The sequence below is a fragment of the Pyxicephalus adspersus genome, chromosome Z (assembly GCF_032062135.1).
Source record: "Pyxicephalus adspersus chromosome Z, UCB_Pads_2.0, whole genome shotgun sequence".
Classification (NCBI taxonomy): Eukaryota; Metazoa; Chordata; class Amphibia; order Anura; family Pyxicephalidae; genus Pyxicephalus; species Pyxicephalus adspersus.
In genome coordinates, this window is record NC_092871.1 from 65,493,447 (window position 1) to 65,518,144 (window position 24,698).

Here is a 24,698-nt window from a genome sequence, read left to right on the forward strand (position 1 = left end):
TATGTATCACCGTGCAAATATCAGCAGGCACGACATAAATATCCCAATATATGGTCACAGTCATGTCATAAAATATAAACAATAGCTAGATTTCCTTGAAGTATTGTGGTCTTCGACAAAATGGCTGCAGTGGCAAATTTCAGTGCAGAAAAAAAAGATGTTTTTCAAATTAGAAATTGCAAGAATGATAAATACTTTTGTTTAAACCCTTGTTATTGTTTTATTATGTACAATTAAAACCGCTAACATTATGATTTTACAACACGATAATAAAAAATTACAGTTATGACTCTAAGCAGGCACCGTGGAAAACAGTCTGGTCATCTGGCAGCCCGGGTCCTCTATGTTCTCCAGGCGAGCTCTGACGACGTCGCTGTGACCGGCCTGTAAAGAAGAGCGATGACTGACTCGGAGAAGCGGCCCAGTTTCCATCTATCGGTCAGTAAGAGGGAGACCGTGGTGAAGATGTTGCAGGCGGTGACCGGGTTGGAGCCGCTTTCCTGGTCAGACGACCACCGGCTGTCAGTGTGCACTTGCAGTAATGTCTCCATCCTGGAACAGGTGTGCGATATCCATAGTACCAGCCCTGAGCTCATCCTGCACCGCACGTGTGTGTCCGCACCGCACAAGACCTGCTTCCTTCGGGTAAGGCGCAGCTGCAGCCAGCACTCCCACACCTCTAGCTGTGTGCTGTGGGGACAGTCTGTCCTGTTGTGTCTGTCTGTGTTCCCTCATCTGCCTTGTGTAGTGCATTCAGTATTCTGCATCCACAGCTGACATGTCTGAACCCCCTCCTGATTCTGGGGTCTGCGTATCCCAAGCTGCATTGTATAATGCAGTATACTGCTTGTACAGCCGTAACCCTTTCCTGTTTTTTTGAGGAAAGGGTAATCCATGGAGGATTACTGTCTGTGTCGCCCTACCTGCAGTTTACCGGTTCCACATCTAGGTTCCCTACACCCTGATGATGCTTTGGGGTATATTACCCACTGCAAGTAGGGCCTAGAGCATTGCTGTCAGTGTTTCCCTACCTGCAGTATAAAGCCACAATTCTGATTTTATGAAGAAAATGTCATCCCTGAAGCAATGATATTTGTGTGTTACAAATTTTTCTGCTTGCAGTGCCCCCCCCCCATGTCATAGGTAAAGTGTCATCACTTGAAGTGTGCTCTCCATGTCCCTGTCTACCTGCGATAAATAGTGCAGTACAGATCGTATCGGCAGTTCTCCAGTCTCCTCCCTCTTTTCCTTTTTTTTTTTTTTTAGTATGGGGAAAGTGTCATCTCCTATTTCATGTATAGCGCTGTGTAATATGTTGGCGCTATATAAATCCTGTTTATTATTATTAATAATAATATTAATAATATCAATTTTTTGGAAGTTAGAAAAATACCAGTTATGCGTAAGGAGGAGCATGTGTCTCACTCCTCTTTCTCCTATTTGACAGCACTGGTGGTATTTTTCCAGCACTGCCATATTAGGGCTGGGGCGGACAACCCTGGCTAAGCTTGTGCTTGTATGTGGTTGTTTGTATTCTGTGTTTACAGGCAAAAGAATAAAAGCAAGGGGGCATTAGAGGGAAACTGTTGCTTTGTCCTGCATAGGACGTGTTAAAAAACTGGTACTAGCTGTTTTCATCCCCATACCGAAACATATTTTTTTTCTTTCATCTCGCAGGTTGGCTCCCCAAAAGAAGTCGAGCAGTGCCGATCAAAGTTTGCCCGGTCAAGTGACCCCACTGTTAACCAAAAGTTTATGATGGACAGAATATTTAACCCTGAAGGAAAAGGATTGCCATCTTTGCAAGGATACAAATACGCCTGCTGGTCTCCTGTGGGCTGCGATTCCAATGGACGATGCCTTTTAGCTGTGCTTACTTTGGATAACCGGTTGACTGTCAATACAAATGTTGACAGACTGCAATGGAAGCAGCTAGCGGATTTAACAGAAATGTATGGGGAACGTTTGGCTCAGAGCAACTACACAATGACTGAAGGTGCCACCTCTACAGAATTGGATGATTTTTCTGAGTACCAAAGGCGGCATAGCATGCAGACTCCTGTACGGATGGAGTGGTCCAAGATATGCAGTACCCAGGAGATCATGGAAAACAACACTTGTCGTGAGGTTGGAACCGTTCTCTTGGCTGTATTTTTTGAAAATGGAGATGTTGCCATTTGGCAGTTTCAGCTTCCCATAAAAGACCACACTTCTATTATTTCCTGCAACACCATCGTGTCTGGGGTTGAGTCGCCAAGTATATTGGAATGGTGGGAGTATGAACACAGTAACCGTAAAATGAGTGGATTGATTGTGGGCAGCAGTTTAGGACCTGTAAAAATTATCCCCATAAATTTAAAAGCTGTTAAAGGATACTTCACTTTAAGGCAGCCGGTGGTGCTTTGGCAAGAGTCTGATCATTTACCAGTCAACAGTATTAAATGTATCGCTCTCTATCACCCATACCAAAAGTGCAACTGTAGTCTGGTGGTTGCTGCCCGTGGCTGCTATGTTTTTTGGTGTTTGTTGTTAATTTCAAAAGCAGGACTAAATGTTCACAATTCTCATGTAACTGGACTTCACTCATTACCTATCATTTCTTTGTCTGTTGACAGGCAGAATGGAACTATTTATTCTTGTTCTATTGATGGAAAAGTTCAACAGTTGATACCTATCTTTACAAATGTTGCTTTAAAGTTTGAACATCAATGCATTAGTCTGTCAGAGATGTTTGGGTCAGTGAAATTACACGGGATTGCCATAAGTCCATTTGGGGCCTATCTTGCCTGTGTCACCTCAGAAGGCATGAACAATGTAATTCATCCAGTGAATAAGAACTTTCAGGTCAACTTTGTGGCCCTTAAAACATTTGAGGAAGCAGCAGCTCAGCTTCTTGAGAGCTCTAGCCAAAACCTTTTCCGTCAGATGGATCTAACAGACCTTGTACGCTGGAAGATCCTGAAAGATAAGGTCATCCCTCAGTTTTTAATGGATGCCTTGGACAAAAAGGTAGAGGGAGGTCCTTCTTACTATTGGAGGTTACGACTTTTCCTTTTGAGAATTTGGTATCAATCTTTTAAAAAGTTGACTTCTGAGGCAATGCGGAAACAACCTCACCAAGATTCAAAGGTTTTAAAAATGGAAGACACACTGCTGGAAGGCAATATATCTGAGGAAGAAAAGGACCATGATCAGGATAGACATGGTGATGAGCATAACATTGGTAAACCATTGAGAGAGACTGCAGAGCCTGATGTAGAGTCTTCTCTAGCTGATGAAAGCCTTTTGAAAATCCAACAAACAATTGATGCTGTGGAAGCACATTTGATAAAGGAATACATGAAACATGTTTTGGGAGAAGTTTATCTACATACTGGCATCACAGAATATACCGGTATCCCTACCCGTGGTCTTTGCGCCTATCTTATGGCCAACAGGGACAATGATGACAGGGCAGCCCAGGTGCACCATCTATTTATTTATTTATTTTTTTTCAGTCACTGGTCTATTGTCCAAGTTTCCTTTTTTGTTGTGTTGACATGCTGTACTACCCTTGCAGAATAAATACAGCCATTTAATGAGTATCTGCTAGGACCCTTGTATCCCCATTACACTCATGTCACCATAGTTTAAATCGGTTAAACTAGCGCCTGCTGTATTTAGCCCCCAGTGTCTTTATGGAGATGGAAGAACAAGCACATAGTAAAAACACAGGAAGCTAGAATCCTATAAAAAAAAATTGCTCCTATTTCTAAGTTCGTTTTTTATCAGGTTCACCACCAGATTTTTCTACCATTGCCTACTTTTTTAACCATTTAAAAAAATTGCTGTAGGTTGTTTAGCATTGGACCTCTGTAGCTTCTAAAAAGGTTTAATATGTAAGCACATCTTCAGTGGGGTCCCATCACAATCTGAATCAGTGAAGGGGTACGCAATGGCTGTAAAATGCCTTTTATTTCTAAAGTAGAAGGTCTGAATACTGGTCTGCTGGTTCTGGGTTGGCATGGAAGTATAAGGTAACTGGGGTAAAACAGTGTGCAACAGGTAATTCTGCAACTGTTTTTAGATTCCAAATAGTAATTCCCCACAAATACAAACAATGGGTTGGGGGCTGATTGCTACATAGATGGGGAAAAAAACTTGACAATCTCACTGCACATGTGTGTGATCAGCAGTTTCTTTCCCTTTTGCTCAGGCATGCACAGAAGGAGCAGCCAAGAGCCTCTCGGGATGCGTGTGATGTAGGTATCCAGGGAGGCTTTGCGCTCCCATTCGTTCTCGATCACCTAGGTGATGAAGAATTAAGACGTCGGTGCTGCTATTTTTTTTTAAAGACTGTTGCACTTAAATAAAAACAAAAGAAAACACTATTTTTACCTTGCATAAAAGTGTTATATATCCTTTTATGTAAAGTAAAAAATTCTAAGTTTAGGTAAGCTTTAAGACACAGCCAGTCATGTATAGTTAAAGGGTACACTTTACCGTATTGACTGTTGTATCCCACTGTGCTTATTTTTTCTTTTGATTCCAGGCTCTCCCTCTCTTGAACAGCTACAGTTGTAATATCAATCCTTATTTTTTCCTGGAATGTTGAATGACTGTGAACCCCCCAGCTGTTATGTTTCTTGGCAGGGAAACACTAGTAATGTCTTTTCTACGAGGGGGCCACTCAGAACCGTATGATGCTGAAACTGTGCCTGTAGCTCCTAAAGACATTAAATAATTTAAATTCTGGGTACTGATGTGTGTCTCTGTTTTTGAGATATTTTGTAAATATTTGCATTTTGAAATCCTGTTTATTGTCCTCATTTAGTTTTTGTGTTTGCTTTAAGCAGGTGCTTATTGGGCATGTTGAGAAGAAAATGAACAAACAAATGTTCCCGGAGCACTGCACTCTGTGTAAGGAAGTTATCCCTTTCACTGATGGTAAAAAGGCTGTCTGCCCTAAAGGACATCTCTGGCTCAGGTGGGCCCATTAAGATTTCCTAAACTATTTAATGTAAAAAGCTGGGTAATATGTTGGCATTATATAAATACAGTTCACTGTTCAATATCTAAAAACTACTTTTTTTTATAACAGGCCTGATGCTCAGCTATTCTTTGCCTACAATGTCTGTTTTAAGAGACCTACTTACTGTTTTATATCTGTTTTACTTCAATTTGCCTCCATGCAGGCATGCCAACTGTTTCATTCTATTTTTGCTTAAACCAGAGCAGCAGCCATTGCTGCTGCCTTCCTTTGGAATGCAGTCTCCAGGGCTCTTATCATTGCTCTGCTTGATGAATCGGTGACATAGGAAAATCATGTGTTTAGGACCTTCATAGACACATGCTTGATGAAAGCCTCTAAGACTCAATTTTAGGCACACCAGAAAAAAACACCAATGAATACAGTTATATGTATTAAAATAAATGGCTGTTTAAATAAAAAAATGCCAGGATTTGACTTGGCTTTAGGCTTTGTTAATGCTGGTAAAAAAACCTCTAGACTGCTAAAGGCAGGGGCAGCATTTCAGGGCCAGTTAGGTGTGCTGTGTAACATGAACTGCAAACATACGTTTGTTGCTGCTCCTTCACCTACCTGCCCACAGAACAAATTGATTTTGAACTGCCAAAAGAAAAAAAATACACTTTGCCCACCGCTGCATAAAGACCTCTTGACCTAAACCGAGAGATTCACATCCCCCCCCCTCCATCCCTGCTGTTTGGTAACTTGAGTAGGATGCAATATATATATATATATATATATATATATATATATACCTGTTGATTTATTTTTGTAGGTGTTTTTTGACGTACCAAGCCTGCCAGAGTCTGGAATACAGGAAGTGCCTACTACGTGACAGTATTGCAAGACATTCAGCTCCAGAAGGTAAATATGTTATCTGGATACTAAAAAAAGATACTGCAGAGGTTTCCAGGTTTAAATGGACAAAAAGTCAGAAATGTAATATTGTATCAGAGCTGTATTGGGAACATTTTGGTTCTGACGAGTAATGTTGTATACCAGTATGACAAATAGAGCCCTTTAGTTAGGTAGGCTGTGTCTCATTTACACATACAATCTCTTTCTTTCTAGGGGCCATGTCACATAGGTGTTCTTGACCCTGGCAATTTAATAAATTTGCTAAGTGATCTCTGGCTGGCCATTATAAAATTGTTCGCTTTTAAGCAAGGTGAGCCATTTGTCTCTGCCCCAGTTCTAGGAATCACAATTAAGCACAATTCAATGCTTGTGAGGAACAGTTACATACATTTCTGCTGATTCCCACTCCAGGTACACATAATTGCTTCTGTCTCTGACTCCACAGTCCAGAGGTAAAGACAGAGCTCTGCCAAGTTTGCCAGCCGTAAAGTTTCCCATCAGACATCAGCCTAGTAGTGTACCAAGGTTGAATTCTTGCCTACCTGAGTGGAGTGCTAATACCATGATCTCTCCAGGTTGCTGCTGCAGAGGGAACCTTTACAGAACTGTCAGAAAATGAGGGTGCAGTCAGGATAACAGTATTTGGTATTGAGTTGTATATGCACAACTTATGATGCAGTAGCCTGGACTACTGCACTACTGGATATCACACACAGAGGAACAAGCAACTATTCCTGACCAGTAATGTGTCGTTTAAGTAAGCATTTATACCTTCAAAAATTCAGGAAGAGAGTGAAACATACTATTCTCATAACTATTCTTGACTTGCAAGGCTTAATTCACATCATAATCATACCTGACAAGTAAGGGCTTTTTTACTTGAATATATACATGCCATACATAAATACAGGGTGATAATGGGACAAGTAAATATATGCAGTTCATGTGAGTATGTAAAAGTATTTTGTTATAAAATGAATGCAATGGTGCACTTTACATGGCTGACAATTTCTTCAAGAAACCCTAGGGTTCATCTGGAGGTTGCTGTGGGGTCTTTGAGCAATGAGCAATTTGTGACTCTCGGGTCAGTTTTAGTGACACTAATGATATTTTTGGCTATCTGTAAGGGTGACATTCCTCCCAATGCCCTGCAATGTAAGCAGCATTCTTCCCATACCACCTGTGAGCTGTGGATACAGTAATTATAAAAGGGATGACCTGAAAGACATTTCAAGGGTTACCAATGTTAAAAAGGTCAAGAAACACTCCCTAAAATATCAACTCTTTGTCTTAAATTCCTCCTAAAAAATAGAAGAACATGGTCTGGTACATGTGTACATGTGCTGTGTGGCTGGAGTGTAAAGGGCACTGCGCCTGTCACTGCTAATCATGGGAGATTGGGATATGGTATTACTGTGTTGTGCTCAAGGCAATGCATGTTTCCCTTTTTTGTTTTTATTTATTTCTGTGGGCTTTTTTCTGGATGCTTTTTGATCGTTACCCCACTAGTCATCAGGGTAGCTCTGACATGGGAAAACAAAGCCCTGTCTCTACCACAATTACTTGCTTAATCATACCAAGGCAATATAAGGCAATAATAGTAAAAAATTCTTTAGCCCTGTTCTTGCCCTTGCTCTAATTGAAGAATTCTGTCCTCCGCAATTTTTTGGGCACAGCTTTCACAGTACTTTTCCTTTTTAATGACTATAATTCTACGGTAATAAAAACACATTTCTTGCAACTTCCCTTAAAGATGTGCAGTTTTATAACAATTCATGAGTGAAGATTATAATTACTGCATTTGTGACTGGTTCTCTTTAAAGACGGAAACTAATGTGCTTATCCAATAGTGCAGATAAAGAGCAGTAACCTAAAACATTTGAACATGTTTCCTGTTGGCAGGTCACCAATATATGGACTTTTTATTTGTTGCTGAAGTTGAATTTGAAATAATAATGTAATAATATATTTTTCTGGATGCCAGCACTTCTTCCTCTGATATTTTTTGTGTTGTTTTGTAGATCTGGAGTGGATTAAGAGACTACTAAAAGGACCTTGTATACTTTGTGATTCACCAATGTTTTAGTACTTCAGTTTTTTGTTTTTTTTTTATTGTGGCTGGTACAACCCTGTGTGCAAGAACTATTTATTTTTGTTGCATCACTGTGCATCATGGTCATGTTTATATATGAAAAGATATAAAGGTTAAGTGTGAGGCTGCTCCTTCTCTATGTCAGGAAGAAAAGATCTTTTATGATATACTAGATGTCTCGTCTCTTTGGCTTTCTGTGGGCTGCACTGCCATTCAGGAAAGCTAGCTCAGATGCAAAGTCTGTCCCTCATGTGATAGGGTATATAGGAACCAACAGGAGCAGTCGCTGCTGTTTTCTAATGGGAGGACACATCAGGGCACTCCCACTAGTTTTCCTTTCTCTCCTTTTTATACACGTTTACACATGTTTTATAGCTTTACACCCAGTTTACTCAGTAATCAGCACTTATTAGACCTGGTCAGACACAATCTAAAGTAAATTTATCAGACAAGGCTACCTTCTTTCATTGCTTCATGCTCTAATTCTGACACTCTGACATGGGTTAACAATAGGCACTTTGGTGGGTCTGCAGCTATGTAGCCCCTTTATTAACATTTTAAGCTGCACTGTGTGTCCTGACTCCTTTCTCTTATAACCTTCATTATGTTTTTCAGCAATTTGCGCTTCAGTAGTTCTTCGGTGGCTAAACCGCTCAACCCCGTATTGGGTGCCCATGACCCTGTCACCAGTTCATTTCCTGTCCTTCTTTGAACTAGTTGGTAGTCACTAAAATTATTGCTGTTGTAGATCTGCTTTACAAATTATAATTTGCCTGAAATGTAGGCCTACTGCATACTACTTTTCTGATAACTCTGCAGCCACAAAACAAGGATGTGCACAGTTTTCAGTCGCCCTTCTGTTTTACACCAAAATAAACATTACATTGTGGGATGGCAGAGAAGAAGAGCCAGAAGTCCAGCAGAGGCAAGGATTGCAAATACCATGTCCAGATTTAGGTAATTCCTGAGTGCCCTAAGTTAATTCTTATTGGGTAGTGTTTTAATACTAGGATATAGTAGGTTCTCTTTAAATATGCAGATTTCTTGTGTTATTCACTTTGTTTTGAAATGAAATTTTTGATTTCAGAGTGGGATGTAGTTCTCATTATTAATGATAGTGATAAACCTTATTTGTTTCTTTCTTTCTTTCCACTGCCAAGTTACTGACTGCCATAAGAAACATATTATTTCTCTTCTTTACCAACCAGCGATGTTATCATAGCACTTATTAGCTCTGTAATATTGCTTCTTGTATTTGTCTCCTTCATTTAAACTGGGGGTGGGTTTATCATGGTAGGAGGGCCTTTATAGCACCACAGTAAAGATCTACACCTGTAGATACCTGCACTTTACAATCAGAATCCTGCAGATGTGTACATGAATGTAGATGTATAGAACCACAGTATGCAGCATGGGAGGCTGGCATTTCGTACACTCAGGAGTGTTTGAATGCCAAAGAATGTTCGGTAAGTAAAGGTCTAGCACATGTATTGTCATCCTTTTACCAGCACTCTGGAGGCAGCCATGTTGTTGCTTGGTGTCTATTTACTAGGTGACATGATTAAACTACACAGCAAGATGAATAAGTGGGGCGTGTTGTATGGCTACCTCCAGTATGTGACAACCTCATTTCACTGTAATGCTTATTGTGCCCATCTCTTGTAAATACTCCTCTGTGGCTGTTATTGTGTTTTTCTATATTTATAGAACCATTTTGTATTTTTTTCCATTGTCCTAAAGTGAAATAAAAAACAAAGTTGATATTATCTCTATATCTAAGGTCCAACATCTTTTTTCAGTGTTCACTTTGCATCTCCTAAACACGAAATTACATGACTTACAGATATGCATTCTCCTTTATGGTTGCTAATTGCATGGCTACCGCGCCATTTTCTTCACACTTTACAGGCCAGAGACAGCTAGACAACTAACATATTTGAGAGAGTTTTATAGTGTTAAATAAGCGTTAATACAAGCCCTAACTATCCTCTATATCATAGGTGTTAAACCGTGCCCTGAATGGTGAACCACCAGTTCCAGCTGTTATTACAGGAGGTAGGTGCAGAGCATGGAGACGTTCCATACCACACTACTAAGTAAGGTGGCTAAGCTGGAGCACAGTCCTCAAATAATTTTCTGAGCTCGGAACAAATCGCTCATTTCATGCAAAGTAAAGGAGGAAAGCCCTTGCCTGAACTGTCAGATCCAACCTGGCTTTGTGATCTTGCTAGGATGTGTGATTTACCCCAGCATCTCGCCCAATTGAATCAGAGGCTGCAGGGATAAAAACAAGGCATCACCAAGAAGTCTGATATGATCACAGCATTCCAGCGTAAACTTCTCTTTTGGAAGTACCAACTGGAACAGGACATTTTTTATAGTAAAATCTTCATTGAGGTAATTCCAGGTACAGGAAAAAATCACATTTACAAATAGCAAAATGTACACGGTAATAAACAAAGTAAAACAACAATAACACAGGCAATTATGAACAATACTTTGAAATGTGGAGCAGCCGGAACATCTCAGAAACCATTTTTTCCATGTATACAGTAACAAAGAAGGGAGGAAAGGGAGGAGGATGACACAAGTACAGTAAAAGCAGAAACATAATACACAAAATGCATTTAGTACTTTCCTTGATATGAATGGAACTGTTAAGCATGTAACCACTAGGAGGAGAAGGCAGTATAATGAGGAGTGGTACTGAACTGAATACAGTAAAACCAAGTATGGGTACATTTTTTCGGACGTTCCCAAATCTGTGGACATCAGGTCTTCCATATGATATATATCTGTAACGCTCCCCAGCCATTGTCCAACTGATGGTGGTGTCTCACTCTTCCAACATGAAGGAATGCAGGCTTTAGCCGCTTTTAAGAGGTGGCGTAGTAAAGAATTTATATTGTTTCCTTGTCATGTTAGAACCGTGCAACAATGCCAATTCTGGTCTACTCCTTATATCTATAGACCTAAGGTCAAAGATAAGTTTCGCAACAGCTTCCCAAAAGTGCAAGTTTAGGACAATCCCAAAATATATGAAGTAGGGAGCCACGAGCTGCCTTACATCTCCAACAAGTTGTGTCTACATGAAGGTATATTTTTGCCATCTTAACCGGCGTTCTGTACCATCTAGTGAGTAGCTTGTATTTGATTTCTTGATACTTATTGCTAACCGAAGCTTTATGGCCAAAGTGTAACATCATCTCCCATTGCTCGTCTGTGAAGTTGAAACCTAAGTCCTCCTCCCGTCCAGTCACAAATACTGGAGTATCTCCATCCGTTGGCAGGATGAGGACGCTATATGCACATGACCGTGAACCTCTAACACCTGTTTGAGAGTTGCACAGCTATTCCAAAGCCAAAAGTGGGAGGATATGGAGAAGGGAGGGATCTGAGAAAGTGTGTCAATTGAATACTGTGCCACACACTCAAAGTTGGCAGATCATGATCAGCTTGTAGATCCCTGAATGAACCCCATGCATCTCCCCTCAAAAAGTGCCTGGCTCCAAAGAACCCTGTGGCCCCCTACATTCGAAAAATCGGGTCTAAGTGGCCAGTAGGGAAATCAACATGACCCAACACGGGTGACAATGGGAATGGAAAAGCAGGGACCCCTTGTGTCTGAAAGTATTTTGCAATTGCCTTTAAGGTGGGACCTAACAACGGGTCATCCTATTTTCATCCGCCAGGGGAGCCCAGGCCAGAGTATCTATCGGAAGCAATGAGGCTTCATTTTCTAAATGCACCCAAAGCTTGGAATGTTTGTTAATGTGTTATTAATCTTGCTAGGTGTGTTGCTGTATGGTATAACACAGGATCGGTAAAAGCAATTCCGCCATACATTTTAGGTAAGCGTTGAATTCTCGTGCTTATTCTCGGTGTGTCTTGAAACCATATAAATTTGGTAAACTCCGATTTGAAAACTTTAAGTATCCGTACAGGGATGAACAGGGCATTCTTGCCCACTTTTCTGTTTGTCAAAGCATCTTGACCTTCCGATGCTTTTATTTGTGCTCGGGTGGCTCAAAGCAACACACCGTTAAATAATGAGTTTGTTCAGTGCTTGTTGTTATTTTCTGATAATGATTAATGCACGAGGGTGGTGTGTGATATGGTGTCTCAGGGTGAGTGAGGAAGGATCTATACTTCTACTAAGACTATGCATCTTAAAAAAAAGTTTGGTTTGATACACCTGCTCTATGCAGGGTACTTCCCAGGCCCTTTTAGCTGGGCGCACCACCCGGCACTTTTCAGCACCCACCCGGCTGTTTTTCGGTGGTTACTAAAGAGTTTGGTGACAATACAGGGGCTGCCATCCACCTACAATTTCTTTCCACCTGGCTTAAAAAAATCTTTTGAATAAATCTAGGACAATTCTTCTCTTGCCAAGATAGCATCATATGCCATATCCCCTTTCATAATGAATATGTGGCTAATGATAGATACAAATGCAACTACGTGAGTCCCAAAATCATGTAGTTGCATTTGTAACTAAAACGTAATCATCCAGTCCCCTGAGCTCACTCTGGTCCCACCACCCATCATTTATTAGGTGATTCTAAAGCTCTGCCTGTTTTGCTCCCACTGCCCAGTTCCACCTTTCTGGCATCTAATATTTAATGTAATGATATATGATAATAATATAGAATGAACTCCAGTGTCCATACGCACTGGACTAGAAATAGGAACTAAGAGGGCCTTCCTGCTGGAGTTTTACAAAGGGGAAAAGCGGGGTGGTTAGACAAAGGTATCCATACCTAAAATATCAGTTTTGGATGAACAAATGTTTTTTTTGTACTACCATGGTTGTACAGTGTGAAACATTACTGCTGTCATGCCTACACTGTGGCAATCAACTAGATGATGGGTAATAAAGCAATATTGCTTCGCCTTGGCAGGCAGCATCGTCTTGGCAATGGAAGTGTCTCATTGTTTCATTTAACCTCTAGTACATTGGTTTCAGAAGTGGAGACTTTATATGGTTGTATAACACCTTTTCAGCTCAAGGCCAATAGGGTAATGTGATGGTTATCAGAAATTAAACCAAGGTATCACCTACACTGTTATCCCTGATGTGACTTATAGATATATCTGCACTGATCAAATCCTTTGCCATCTGCAGATGTAATCTGGCAGTGCACTCTAAAAATTGCTATGTGTTCTCTCTTTGAATTGTTAAGGACCTTTATATCTTCTCATCTAACCATTCTTTTAATGATTATTTTGATTACTAGACTTAGTCTGCAAGTGCTGCTTCCTCCTGGCCTCTCATCCAGTTTATTCTGTATCATTTTGTGTGGAAGTGTGTAGACTGAAAAAAATAGTAACTTTCAGAAGAGAGGTTTTAGTGAATAAAATATGTGTGTTGGAGAAGTTTTCTGTCAATAAATAAAAAGTATTTATTCAAGGCACACAAAGGTACAAAATGAAAAGCAAGTTCACAAAGTAAATAAAAAGAAAGCATATGAGGATAAAACCTGATTAATGATATGGATCAGTTTGTGAGAGAATACAATGGACCATTCTGTAACCATACCCTCAAGAGTAACTCCTTTTATACTTACGTTTCCTATTGACATACATTGGATAAAGGTTACATCATGCTTACTTACTACCATACATACTTAAAAAGGTAATGTAAAAATTTAACTTTACCTGTTGTCGAAACATATAAGTGAAAAGAGAATACCCAGCGCTTTTTCAATAACCTCTGTTCCATTACAAACTAGAGTCTTAGGTTCTCATGCCGAAATAAGGATGCCTCAAATTCTTACATAACAACGTTAAAAATAAGTATACAGCTCTTCACTTATTATCATTATGAATAAACAGGATTAATATAACGCCAACATATTACGCAGTGCTGTACATTAAATACTTTTCTTTCCATGACCTTGCTCATACATTCTCTAAATATATTTCCATACCAACAATTTCTTGTTCAGGTAATAAAAGGACGGGAAGTAAGGTCAAAGAGAGAAACAATAAAATGAGAAAAATTTTACCTCTTCCCCATTCTAGCCACAATAAAAAAAATATGGCTGGAGTTAGGATTTACTATAAATCTGCACTGGGAGATGGAGTCAATCAGCTGTCTTCTTATTCTAGAAATGCTTATTGCTTGAAAATTAAGCTGGTTTAATAACTGCTGTACACTGACCTGGAACAGGTATAATAATTAGTCCTGTCTTCCTAATCCACATGCTTGTTCCTTGTAAGTGATCCTAAGTTACCTAGGTAACTAGGTAAACAGTAAATATGCAGCTAAAATACCAATATTATAAAAAAGCCAAAATATTTGTAATTCTGGGTCATATTCTTCCTATATTGGCATTAGTGGCCCACCCATGAACTTTTCCTAAATGTAGTCTGTACATTGTACATCTCCCACAACTCCTTCTGCTTTTTCAGTCAGGATGAAGGGACAGCTTCTGATACCACACTCTCCTGAGACCCCAGGGCTTTCATTCTGAATGTGGGAACATCCTTGATGCTAATAGGTCATCCAAAAGTATCCATGAACAAACATTGGGCCTTATGTATGAAAAGAGCCCGCAATACCTGTACTGTTAAGTAAGTAAAAGAGATAACCTGATTGGATAGTACAGACAGTTTTTTTACAAACATTTCTACACTGAATGAGAAAACAGGTACCTCATTTCTCACTCTTTGGTCACTATAGTCTTTGTTTAGAAAATGATAAGCTTTTGTACTTTGTACTTCAAATTGCTGCCTGTTCTGTCATGTGATCCAGTTCTGCTGGACATGTCTTCTTTTATTTGACAAGGGTCTACATCCCTGCCAGAGGACCAGATGGTGAGGCTCAATCATGCCGTCGTGTGTCGTAGAAGTCACTGTGTGCACCAGCTCAGTGTTTTAATGCTACAATAGCCACTACTCATCCAGTCTGGAGCAAGTCCTAATTGACGTCAGTTTGGGGTAAGCACCAACAGGCCTGCAACTAATGTTTACATTTACATAGTAAGAGAACCATTACCCTAATGATTTATTTAGGACCAGCCCTGCATATTTGGTGGCTGTCTCTGAGAGCGTAGCAATATAATGTGGCCGTTACTGATTGTGCTGCATCTGAAAAGAGAGACCGATTTATGTTTTCTGTGAGACTTTTCCAGAAACAGGGCTTGCCATATTTATATGTGTGTTGATAAAAAAAAGATCATACCTATGAATTTATGTATGCATCTGTATCTGATTGGTTGCTTTGGGTATCTGGGACACTTTATCTTTCCACTATGTTACAAATAAAATGTGTAACAGTGGTAAATATAATGCCTCTATTATGGTCTTTCGGGCCAGCAGATGTAGGCTCATTTTTCCTTAGTTTTATCTATTGCTTAAAATTGTCGACAAAAAAACTTGTAACAGAGCTTAATAAATAAAGCTGAAATTTATTGTGAAATCAACAAAAAATGACTGCTGTGCTGCTGGTTTGGCTAACCTATGGGACTCTTGGAATACCCTATAAAAATGTTGCAATATTGGAGGCATTTAGTATGGCCCACTAAAAAGAAAAAGGCAAGATTTTAAGATATATGTTCTCTACAGCAATATATATACTATGCTAGGACTAAAATAAATAATTATAATTGTCTGGTTAGGTACTCTTTAACTTCAAGCAGCCAGTTTTCTGAATATATGTATGGATTAAACTAAAGTTTTATTTCTTACCTAGAGTTCTAGAGTTCTTTAACCCAGATTTAGCAAAAGAGAGGGAAAAAAAGCAGAGCCAATTCCCTTTTATCTGTCTTTTCTCCATGAAAAGCAGCACTTCAGCCTTTATTTAGTTGTGTTTATATGATGTACGCCATGTACTAACCTATAACTGTGTCACACACACAAACGTATGTGAATGTGTAACATCGGCAGCTACAAAAGAACAAAGCCCTGTGTGAAGTTCTCACATAAAAGAGGTTCTTTTCTCTCCACCACTGTATCAACTTCTACACCAGGACTTCAAGTCCACATTACCACATAAAAGGCCCTCAGTGCAGAGGATTCTGCGGATGCCTCAGAGTATGCAGCGTGCCTTATCCAGTGTGGTGCTCTGATTTTTTTTTAAATGCCATCTGCCGACAAAAGCCCATTGCCTCTTTCTCTGTTAGTACAACCAATTGATGCTATCAACATGCAGCTGAAAACACAGAGGACACTTGGAAGCCTTAATAAATATTTATTTGTGTGTTGTGTGATGCAGGGCCTCAGCAGGGGATTAGATTGGAGGGGCTCCAGGAAAAAAGGAACAGGTTTTACCAAGAAGGTACAACTTGGCGCTGGCCAGGGCCTACTACAAGGCAAAAAGGGAGTTTTGCCTATGGCCTCCCGATCCTTTAATCTTCTAAAGTTTTATTTATTTTCTTTTAAACCTCCACCCCCTTAATGTAACACTCACATGAAAATATACTGATTCTGAGTAAGTCACTTAGTGTCCCATCCTGGAGAAATTCCATTTTTCCAATGGCTGGTCTATGCTCTGCCATTCAGTAGAACACCAGTCAAAAAAATGATTAGGGGCAAAAAAGACTGGTAAAAGTCATAAGAGCAATGTAGAAGAGAAAAGGCCCTAAGATTTATATTACCACCCCCCCCCCCCCCTCCCTCTTTAGCAGCACATACCTTTTCTTTGCTCACCTACCATTCCATTACCTGCCAGGACAAAGAAAAACAAACCTTGGGGAATCCCTCAGTTGTTGTAGTCATGTGCTACACAGGGCTGAGGACTGGATCAATGGAAAAGAACAAGTGATGTCATATGGAGTTTGTCACTTGCTTTTTCATATTCCAAAAATACCAGAAAATTTCTTCCCTCTTGGCAACCGAAAGGATCAGCGAGGGAAGTGAAGTAAAGTGTGGGGCTTGAAATAAACCTGTTACGGAAGAGTCAGAAGGGTATACATCTTGTATTTGCACTGTTTTTGCATTGATTTGTATGGGAGGAGATATTGCAAACAATTGGATAGGTATATATAATGTTCGCAATGGTAGAAGCCATGAATGGGTATTGGTAAGCACTGGGGAGATGAGAGGAAGGTAGCAAAAGTTTTCTACTTTAATGTACTAATATTCTTCTACTATGTTACTATTATACAATAACTTTTTTTTTTTTTTTAAAGCAGCAGGACTCCTCTACATACCAATATAGTATGCATTGGTTAATACCTTTAAATGAACTTCTAATGTAAAGAATCAGCTGCCTTGTTTCCTGTAAATAAATGAATTGCAATTGATGGCATGGTTGCAGAGGGAGAATAGTACAAGTGTATTAGCATGTTCTGTTAATGCTTCCCCTGCTTTTGCTGGGCCTACAAAGCCAGTGGGAAATTACCTCTGACCCCAGACTAGGAGTGAAGCACCATTTAATGCATGTCAAGGGGCTAAAGAGACAGCCAGACCCTCCCCTAGGAAGGCCCGCATTATTCAAAGAGCCACTCGAGGGGAACTAACATAATGGAGAAGATCTGCGCAGAGCGGACACAAAACAAGAGACAGAAGAGTCATTCTAATCCCTTTATGTTCAGAGACAATTGAACATTTATGATAAAGGCAAACTTTTTCCATTTTATAATTTGTGTTAAACTCTCTAACCTGGAATGGATTTGGAAATTCAGCTGTTTTAGGAACATTTCAATGATGATGCTTGGTCACTAACAAAGATCATTTCATGCTGTGTGAAATATAAAGAGTATTCTGTCTCCTTTCAACATCCCTGTCTTCATTCCTCTTGTAGCTCTCTTGTTCAGTTTAGCCACAAATGCCCAGGGGTGGACAGACAAAGGACAAATTAGGAGTAGGTGTAGCCCTCTGTAACCCTGGTTCCCTTGGTACAGGCCCAATACAGTACTTGCAGTCCTGTCTAATCCCTGCCTATGTCTAAACAATTTACTTTTTTTTGTAAATGTAGGTACACACACTAGGTAAATATTGTCAGAGATTTCACTAAAATTCTCTCTCACAGATCCCCGATCCATACAGGCCTCACACAGATTAACAACCCTGCAGAAAGAACCTTTTACAAACAAGACAGCAATGAGTGCTACCATAGTTTCATGCTCACGGTGTTCACTATAGTGGAAATGAATACCTCCAGATAAAACTGGACCCATTTATGTACCCAGAAAGTATCTACCAGCAGCAGCTCCCTAGAGGTGTGACATCACACTTCAGCACCTGCTGGTTATTTGTGGTATTGCAGCTCATGCATCAACATAAATCAGTGACTTTTGAGCAACATTTTTTTTGAGCAGATGGCAAAAGCTTATCAAAGTCAGTCCAATACTACAAAATATTAATAGAGGTAAATAATTATCCTACAGGGGTCACAGGTGAATTTCAATTTCCCCTGAAGATGACTCTAGGAGTCATGGCTGAGATGTCCCATGTGCTGCCATCTTGTTAAAATACTGGCCTAACACCATACGGTTCATGTTTGCAAAATGTGCATAGCAATAACGAATAATAGAGTTACATACCTAAAAGTTATGTAAGCAACTATCAGGCTCAATTATTTGATACTGACACACCAGAACTGGGAGACAAAAGAGTCCTGGGGTAAGCAAACAGCTACTGGCTCACTTTAAATGAACTTTGAAAATCGATTGCTGATCTACTCATCTTTTTCTTTTTAGACCTTGTTTTAGAGCAACAGTTACCTGAGGTGGAAGTAAAGAAGGTTTACACATCTGGACACAAACACAAGTCCTTGCTGCAAGCCCAAAGATAGTTTTAGCACTTTTCTCACAACACTGCCACATATGGCAACATTAGCAATGACATAAACTCTCAGGGAAAATTTGAACTTGCCATCTATCTTTTGTCATGGATTACCAGCTAGAATTGAACTGGTATTGGGGTGCCATTTAGATCCTTTTTGTATGCCATGCTTTTCTTCTGTAACCCATGCTCCCAGATCCTGGATCATGTTGACTTGCAGCCAGTGAAACAATAGGCTAGCAACCATATTTCTCTCTGATGCATGGGAAAGCTAAAGCACCAGTCAGATTTTTATTTTTTATTGCTGTCTGTATACCTGTCGGGATATTTTTTCACTTTCTGTCTGGTGAATCTAAAGTCACTGTAACAGGATGTAAGAGGAACATTTCCCCATACAGCCTTCAGCAGTAAAACCCAGTGGGGCTTTTAATGCTTCCTCAATCTGTCCAAATCTTTTCAAAAGTTTATTCTTTAATTACACATTAATCTAAGCACAGTGACATCAGGATATAAAATCACAATTGGCTAATGAGGTGACACTGATTAATAAATGGTTGGAAGAATCTTATCTTAGACAATGAAGGTAGAAGCAATGATTTTGTGGTGAAAAAAAACTCAAACATGAAAAACATTTAGATAACAGATTTAATTCACCTTTAAATGCAGTGCGATTAATATAATGGAACACCGTTGGTTCATATTTGAGGTAAGTGTTCCACAGCGACATTACTGAACTCACTAAATGCAGAGATTTGGCAGCCTTAGGTGGAATGAAACTCAACTTCTGGATCGGCTCCAACTAGTTTAGGCTAATAGGGAGTGCTGTGTGTTCTGCCAGTGATTAGTGAGACAGAGAGTCCCTCGGGAGGCTCTTGAGAAGGGGGTTGACAATGCAGCTTTCAATGAACTCAAAGATCGTGTATGGGTCTTGATCAGCGTTAACATGAATGACATCTTGATAAAATTCCTCCAGCTCCTTAGCATTAACGTGATACATGTCTAACCTCATCTGAACCCTTTCCTCTGAGTCCTTTGGGTTCCGCTGCAGACGCTTGTGTACTTCTACTCTTGGGGCAGGCTTGTACAGACTGTGATACCTGTGGAAATAGACAGCACTGACTTACGTCCTAGGATTACCTGTATACAAGGTATGCAATGACAAGGATAATTACAACCATGACCTGAAAAAAACTTTACGGCACTTTTACATTTATACTCATTGCTGAAGGATTTTTTAAGTGCTGAATAAAACAAATGACCCTCCAAAAGCCAGAAAACAATACCCCTGTACAGATTGACATGATTTATAAAATTAGGGAGGTTTTATTGACCGATAACTGTACTTAAGAACCAGTTCTTGATTTTGGTTCTAAATTTAAGTTTTTTCTTTTCCCCTGGACATTTAACCAGTAAAATTCTGTAAGATGCCATCAGTGGTCCGGGAAGTTAATCCGCAGCTTGTTGGCCAGATTCTGCTTGTTAGGTCTTGTACAAACATATAATCAGTGCAAATGTGCTGATTGATGTGAAGAGATCATCTCTAAACCAACCTCTCTCCAGAGACTGGATCTGTCATGCGCAAAGACAGACGCTCCACAGCAACATCGTCTGGGATATCCAGGAAGAAAAGCCTGCAGGGAGACATATGGAGGGATGTGATTAGTGCAGTGAGATCTATATGATGCAATACAGCAATGAGACTGAGGATGAGTCTAATGTGAAAACATGGAGAGAATGATTTCTCAACACAAGAGGCAGTCTGATACAGGGACACAGCTCAGACACTTTCCTTCTATGAAATCCGCTACCGGGGACAGACCACTGCCACATATACTGCACAGCTGTGTACAAGGGGTCTGGTCAGTAGTACAGACCACTGCAACCCACCACACCACAGCATGGTTTAGTGGGAGATTGAAAGATGTTTTCCGATAGGCTGCTTTGGGTTACTTTATCATCCTCTGTGTTAAAAATAACACCCCCTTAGATCACCATGGTAGCCCCCTATTTCTGGCAAATGCTAGTTGACTGGCTGTTCTGCTTTAGTTTCAATACTTTTCCCTACAGTTTGAGACCCTCATACATCCAGAATGAGAATGCACACTATTCTCAAAGCCCTTTGCTGCCTAATTATTCTTGGTCTATGAAACTGAAGCTAAAGAATTTGTATGGCAGCCATGAAACTAGCATTTCCAAAAAAATGTCTGCAATAGCAGCTCTTTTTTTTTCAATACAAGTTTGGGTGCTGGTGTAAGACAGAACAGATGAAAACAAATATAAATATTATAGGCTGGATAAGATGAGAAAGGGATGCTGGTCTGCATGGAAGAATTCAGAGTTTCTGCTGTGGATGACCATAGTGGCTGCAGCTAGGTTAGTGAGGAGGGTTTTTAAAGTTAATTTACTGCATGGTGAGAATATAAAAATATTTGAATGTCTGAATTCAGGGCAAACTTTAAAGGGACCAAAGATGTGCCCCATGTAACAGCACTGGTAACCTAAGCAACCAATCACCAGGCACCAGCACCTGTGGGAACAAACTGTGCCACATGCTCCCCCATCCAAGCTATTTCTTTTCACTCCAGACAATGGCAGGCCAGTAAAAAAGCTGGTTATAACAATTCCAGCGACATTCCTCATTCATCAGCATCGTTGGACAGTTGTTCACTTTTTTTGTTAACAATTATTGACGATCAGCCGTTTCTAACGATAATTATTGCATGTGTGTATGAAGCCCTAGATTGTAAGCACTTTTGGGCAGGATTCTCTCCTCCTCCTGTGCCATTGTTTGTCTGTCATATGCAATCCCTATTTAATGTACAGCTCTGCACAATATGTTGGCGATTCAAAAATAAAGTTTATTTTTAAAGAGGGAAAAGGTGATGGTTGCAGGCACCTACGGAAATAGTTATAGTATATAGTTATGATAAGTATAGTTATATAGTTATGGTAACAAATGTTACTTTAGTTGGACAGCTTGATCTGCATCTGGAGAAAGTTATTAATGAAAAAAACAGGACTTTATATATTGATCACTATTAATACAGGTAATAACCACACACAGGTACAAGAATACAATATTGTAGTGGGCATTTAGGTGAACCTGTCATTTTGCCCTTCGTTTATTGAACTTTTCTTTAGGTCCACCTTATATTATCCCACATCTATAATGGTATGTTTTGCTGCCATCATAGGGGGGTTGCTTGATATAAGATTTTCTTGCCAGCAATGCTGGTCACCTAAGGGTGTTGGTATCTGTATGGTGCATGCACGGGTGCTATAAATCAGGCCATTCCAGTAGGTACACAACCATGACTTCCAGTAACACTAGTTGTCATTATCCATGACAACCAGTAGCATCTAAAAATGAGATTATTCAACAAAGTGGAAAGGAAAGAAAATGTATATTCAAGAAACTAAAATCTCCCCTGGATATATTTATTCAGCATAAACACATTCCTAAATAATCTCAATTTGGGTCTTTTATCTCAACCAGACCATTAAAACTGCCGTTTACGAAACAATCAAACCATTTAACTGCGCTAGGTTCATCTGGTAATCTCAGTAACAGGATTCCCAAGAAAAAAAAAGTCTCCAGGACAGATCGAATCATTTCAACAATCAAGTGTGTAAATGTATTTTTTTATATAAATAAAAAGGGTCTTGAATATTTTATACATATTTGTCACAAAACAGGAATAATAACGTTAATACTGAGCTTTTAGAATTAATATTTATGCTTGGCGTCATGAAAAATTCATAGGGACAGAGAGTGGAGGAGAAGATGGGGGCAGAGGAGGCAGAGGCGCGTTGAGGAAGGAAGGTGGGTAGAACAAGACTTAATATACATTGGGCTAGGTTTACCGGCTCTTGATGTTTAAAGATAGTCTGACAAGACCGGGTAGGTATCTGTCAGTCACCCTTTGAATGGGAAGATGAAGGCGGGGGGGGGGGGGGGGGGGGGGTGAGGGGGTTGCCTGCTATTGTTGACAGCCCACAGATTAAGTTTCCAACACAGATGTTAAAAAAAATCCTTAAAGAATTCCCCCCAGATTCTTTTTCCTTATTTTATACCCTGAGGCAGACTGTACAAGCACGCTCGTGCCATCTCCCCTTCTATCAGTTAAAATTAGGGAATTAATGAGCGCGATATAGACTTTACAGCGGGCCATGGAATGTTTACGACTTATTAAATTATAATGCAGGTGGCTGTATAATTTATCAGCCAATTAAAGGAAGTGTTAGTTGATTTGATGGAATGAGGACCTACAAAATGCATTTAGCTAATAGAGAATTGCAGGCTGGCTGCGGATGGGTTCCAAGCCTCTCGGATTACGCGGCTAATTGCCTGACTTTATGGGGCTGTCACTGATAGCCATGCATATTTTATGGCTTTCAAATACTTCTTTTGTGTGTGTTCGTGTTGCTGCTGTAATATGTAGAAGCCTGGCCAAACTTCAGTGTAGTTAAAGTGCTCTTTGCGTGGTAGGTTGGCAAATCGGTGGTGGTGGGGGAGATGTAGCGAACCCTCTGCTCTTCATTAAGGTGGAGAGGTAACATGAATCCTTAGTGTTAAATGTCACTTTGCAATTACATGATTAAAGGCAACAGCATACGATAGTACTTTGTTTTACATCTAGCTGACACTCAAGAGATGGCCGGGGTTGGGAGGGGGAATGCAAATTATTACAGAAACCACCATTATTTAAAGTAAACCTGTCAGGTGGGCAATGCAAGCTAGTCACGTGATGTAAAATAATAATATCAGATATTACTTTCACAGAATTCTTCATCTCCAACCAATCAGCAGATACAGAATTCTGACTTTATATGCAATTCTCTACTTTCAAAAAAAAAGTACGATGGCTCTACCCTTCCTGCCTCCCAAGACAATTTACTAGTCAGTTTGGATGCCCATTTCAATAAAAAACCATTACTAGGGTGGGGAGGATCATGGGAGCAAGGATACTCCACTTTGTTTAGAAAGTTTTAGACTTGCATATGCCTTCAGCTGCTTTCTTTTCTGGATTAATTAACATATAAAATACAAATAATTAGTTTTCACTGAAGGTAACCTTTAAAAAATCCTGGTCATTTTACCCTTAGTGTGGATAGCCAAGGTTTAAAACAGGCCTACTAAGACCTAGAAAAAAAGTTTAACATAATGTTAAATAATTTATAAGTACATTTTCATTTTTCTGTGTTAATCCATTGTTAGCAGCTGAAAAGAAGGTAACAATGGCAAATTTCATATGGTTATCATCACAGGTTATTTTTAAAGTGACCCTGTCAAAAAACATACATACCCTTACCTTTTCAACAGCCCTGTATACTTACCCTTCTACCCTTTATTGAAAAGCTGGTGCTTATCTGCCACCCAGCTACTGCCGGTATTCCACACTTCCATGCATGTGCATCATCTGACGTTGGGATACTCGCAGTAGCTAGGGACCAGAGATGCTGAGGTTTTTCAATACAGTGGGCAATTTGAAGGTACATATATAAAATGTTCTTTTACAGGTGGCCTATTTTTGAAAAGTGACTAGGGATGAGCAAATTGGCCTGTGTTCACAATCAGTTTCACTGATTTTGCTAGACTTTTTCAAACTTTGCAGCAACCCCAATTAAGTCTTTGGTGGCAAATCTTGTATGTACTTATGGCCAGATGTAGTGTTAACAAGCAAGCTATTGTCAAACAAAATGCATGGGTCACCAGGGACTGCAATGATGGTCATTTGCCTATGACGATAATATTAAAAATAAATATCTCTACATATAATTTTCATCTCTCCCTAAATAATCTAATATACACTGACAATATGGATGCTGTGAGCTCATCCATGTAGAGAATGTGGGCTGAAAAATCCATTATATTAGACATCCATATATTTCTGGCTCAGTGCTGACCAAGGGTAACACACATCTGGTCTTTCTCCTACTACAACCCAATAATAAAAATGGGGGAAAAAAGGGATTGGAACAGAAAAAAAAAATAGTGGAGAAATAGGA

General features: G+C 39.8%; 2 protein-coding genes across 10 annotated transcripts in view; one reads left to right on the forward strand and one right to left on the reverse strand.

Annotated features, from left to right (window-relative positions):
- Positions 1–228: 228 nt before the first annotated feature.
- Positions 229–17,693, forward strand: GTF3C4 (general transcription factor IIIC subunit 4). Of its 8 annotated transcripts, none has more exons than XM_072431918.1 (6): positions 229–645; positions 1,678–3,462; positions 4,836–4,966; positions 5,784–5,872; positions 14,749–14,900; positions 17,093–17,683. In XM_072431918.1, exons 1-5 carry the CDS (start codon positions 400–402, stop codon positions 14,850–14,852), a joined length of 2,355 nt encoding a protein of 784 aa, XP_072288019.1. In that variant the 5' UTR covers positions 229–399; the 3' UTR covers positions 14,853–14,900; positions 17,093–17,683. The 8 variants fall into 8 exon arrangements, with proteins under 8 accessions (XP_072288019.1, XP_072288018.1, XP_072288017.1 ...); XM_072431917.1 differs by having other exon boundaries at positions 17,096–17,683; XM_072431916.1 differs by having other exon boundaries at positions 14,749–17,693.
- A 1,623-nt stretch (positions 17,694–19,316) lies between these two features.
- AK8 (adenylate kinase 8) overlaps positions 19,317–24,698 on the reverse strand; it is a 104,586-nt gene continuing 99,204 nt past the window's right edge. For both annotated transcript variants that reach the window (XM_072430474.1, XM_072430475.1), the window contains 2 exons: positions 20,240–20,320; positions 19,317–19,786 (listed from right to left, as the gene is read on the reverse strand). In XM_072430474.1, the coding sequence (XP_072286575.1) occupies positions 19,531–19,786; positions 20,240–20,320 (337 nt within the window). In that variant the 3' untranslated portion in view covers positions 19,317–19,530. The remainder of the gene's footprint in view (positions 19,787–20,239; positions 20,321–24,698) is intronic.

Bases quoted from the DNA above. Each gene is read 5' to 3' on its own strand.
- GTF3C4 (XM_072431914.1), top strand. From the start codon at position 400: ATGACTGACTCGGAGAAGCGGCCCAGTTTCCATCTATCGGTCAGTAAG. The intron at 3,463-4,835 runs GTGCACCATCTA...TGCTTTAAGCAG, and splicing joins ATGATGACAGGGCAGCCCAG to GTGCTTATTGGGCATGTTGA. The intron at 4,967-5,783 runs GTGGGCCCATTA...TTATTTTTGTAG, and splicing joins AAAGGACATCTCTGGCTCAG to GTGTTTTTTGACGTACCAAG.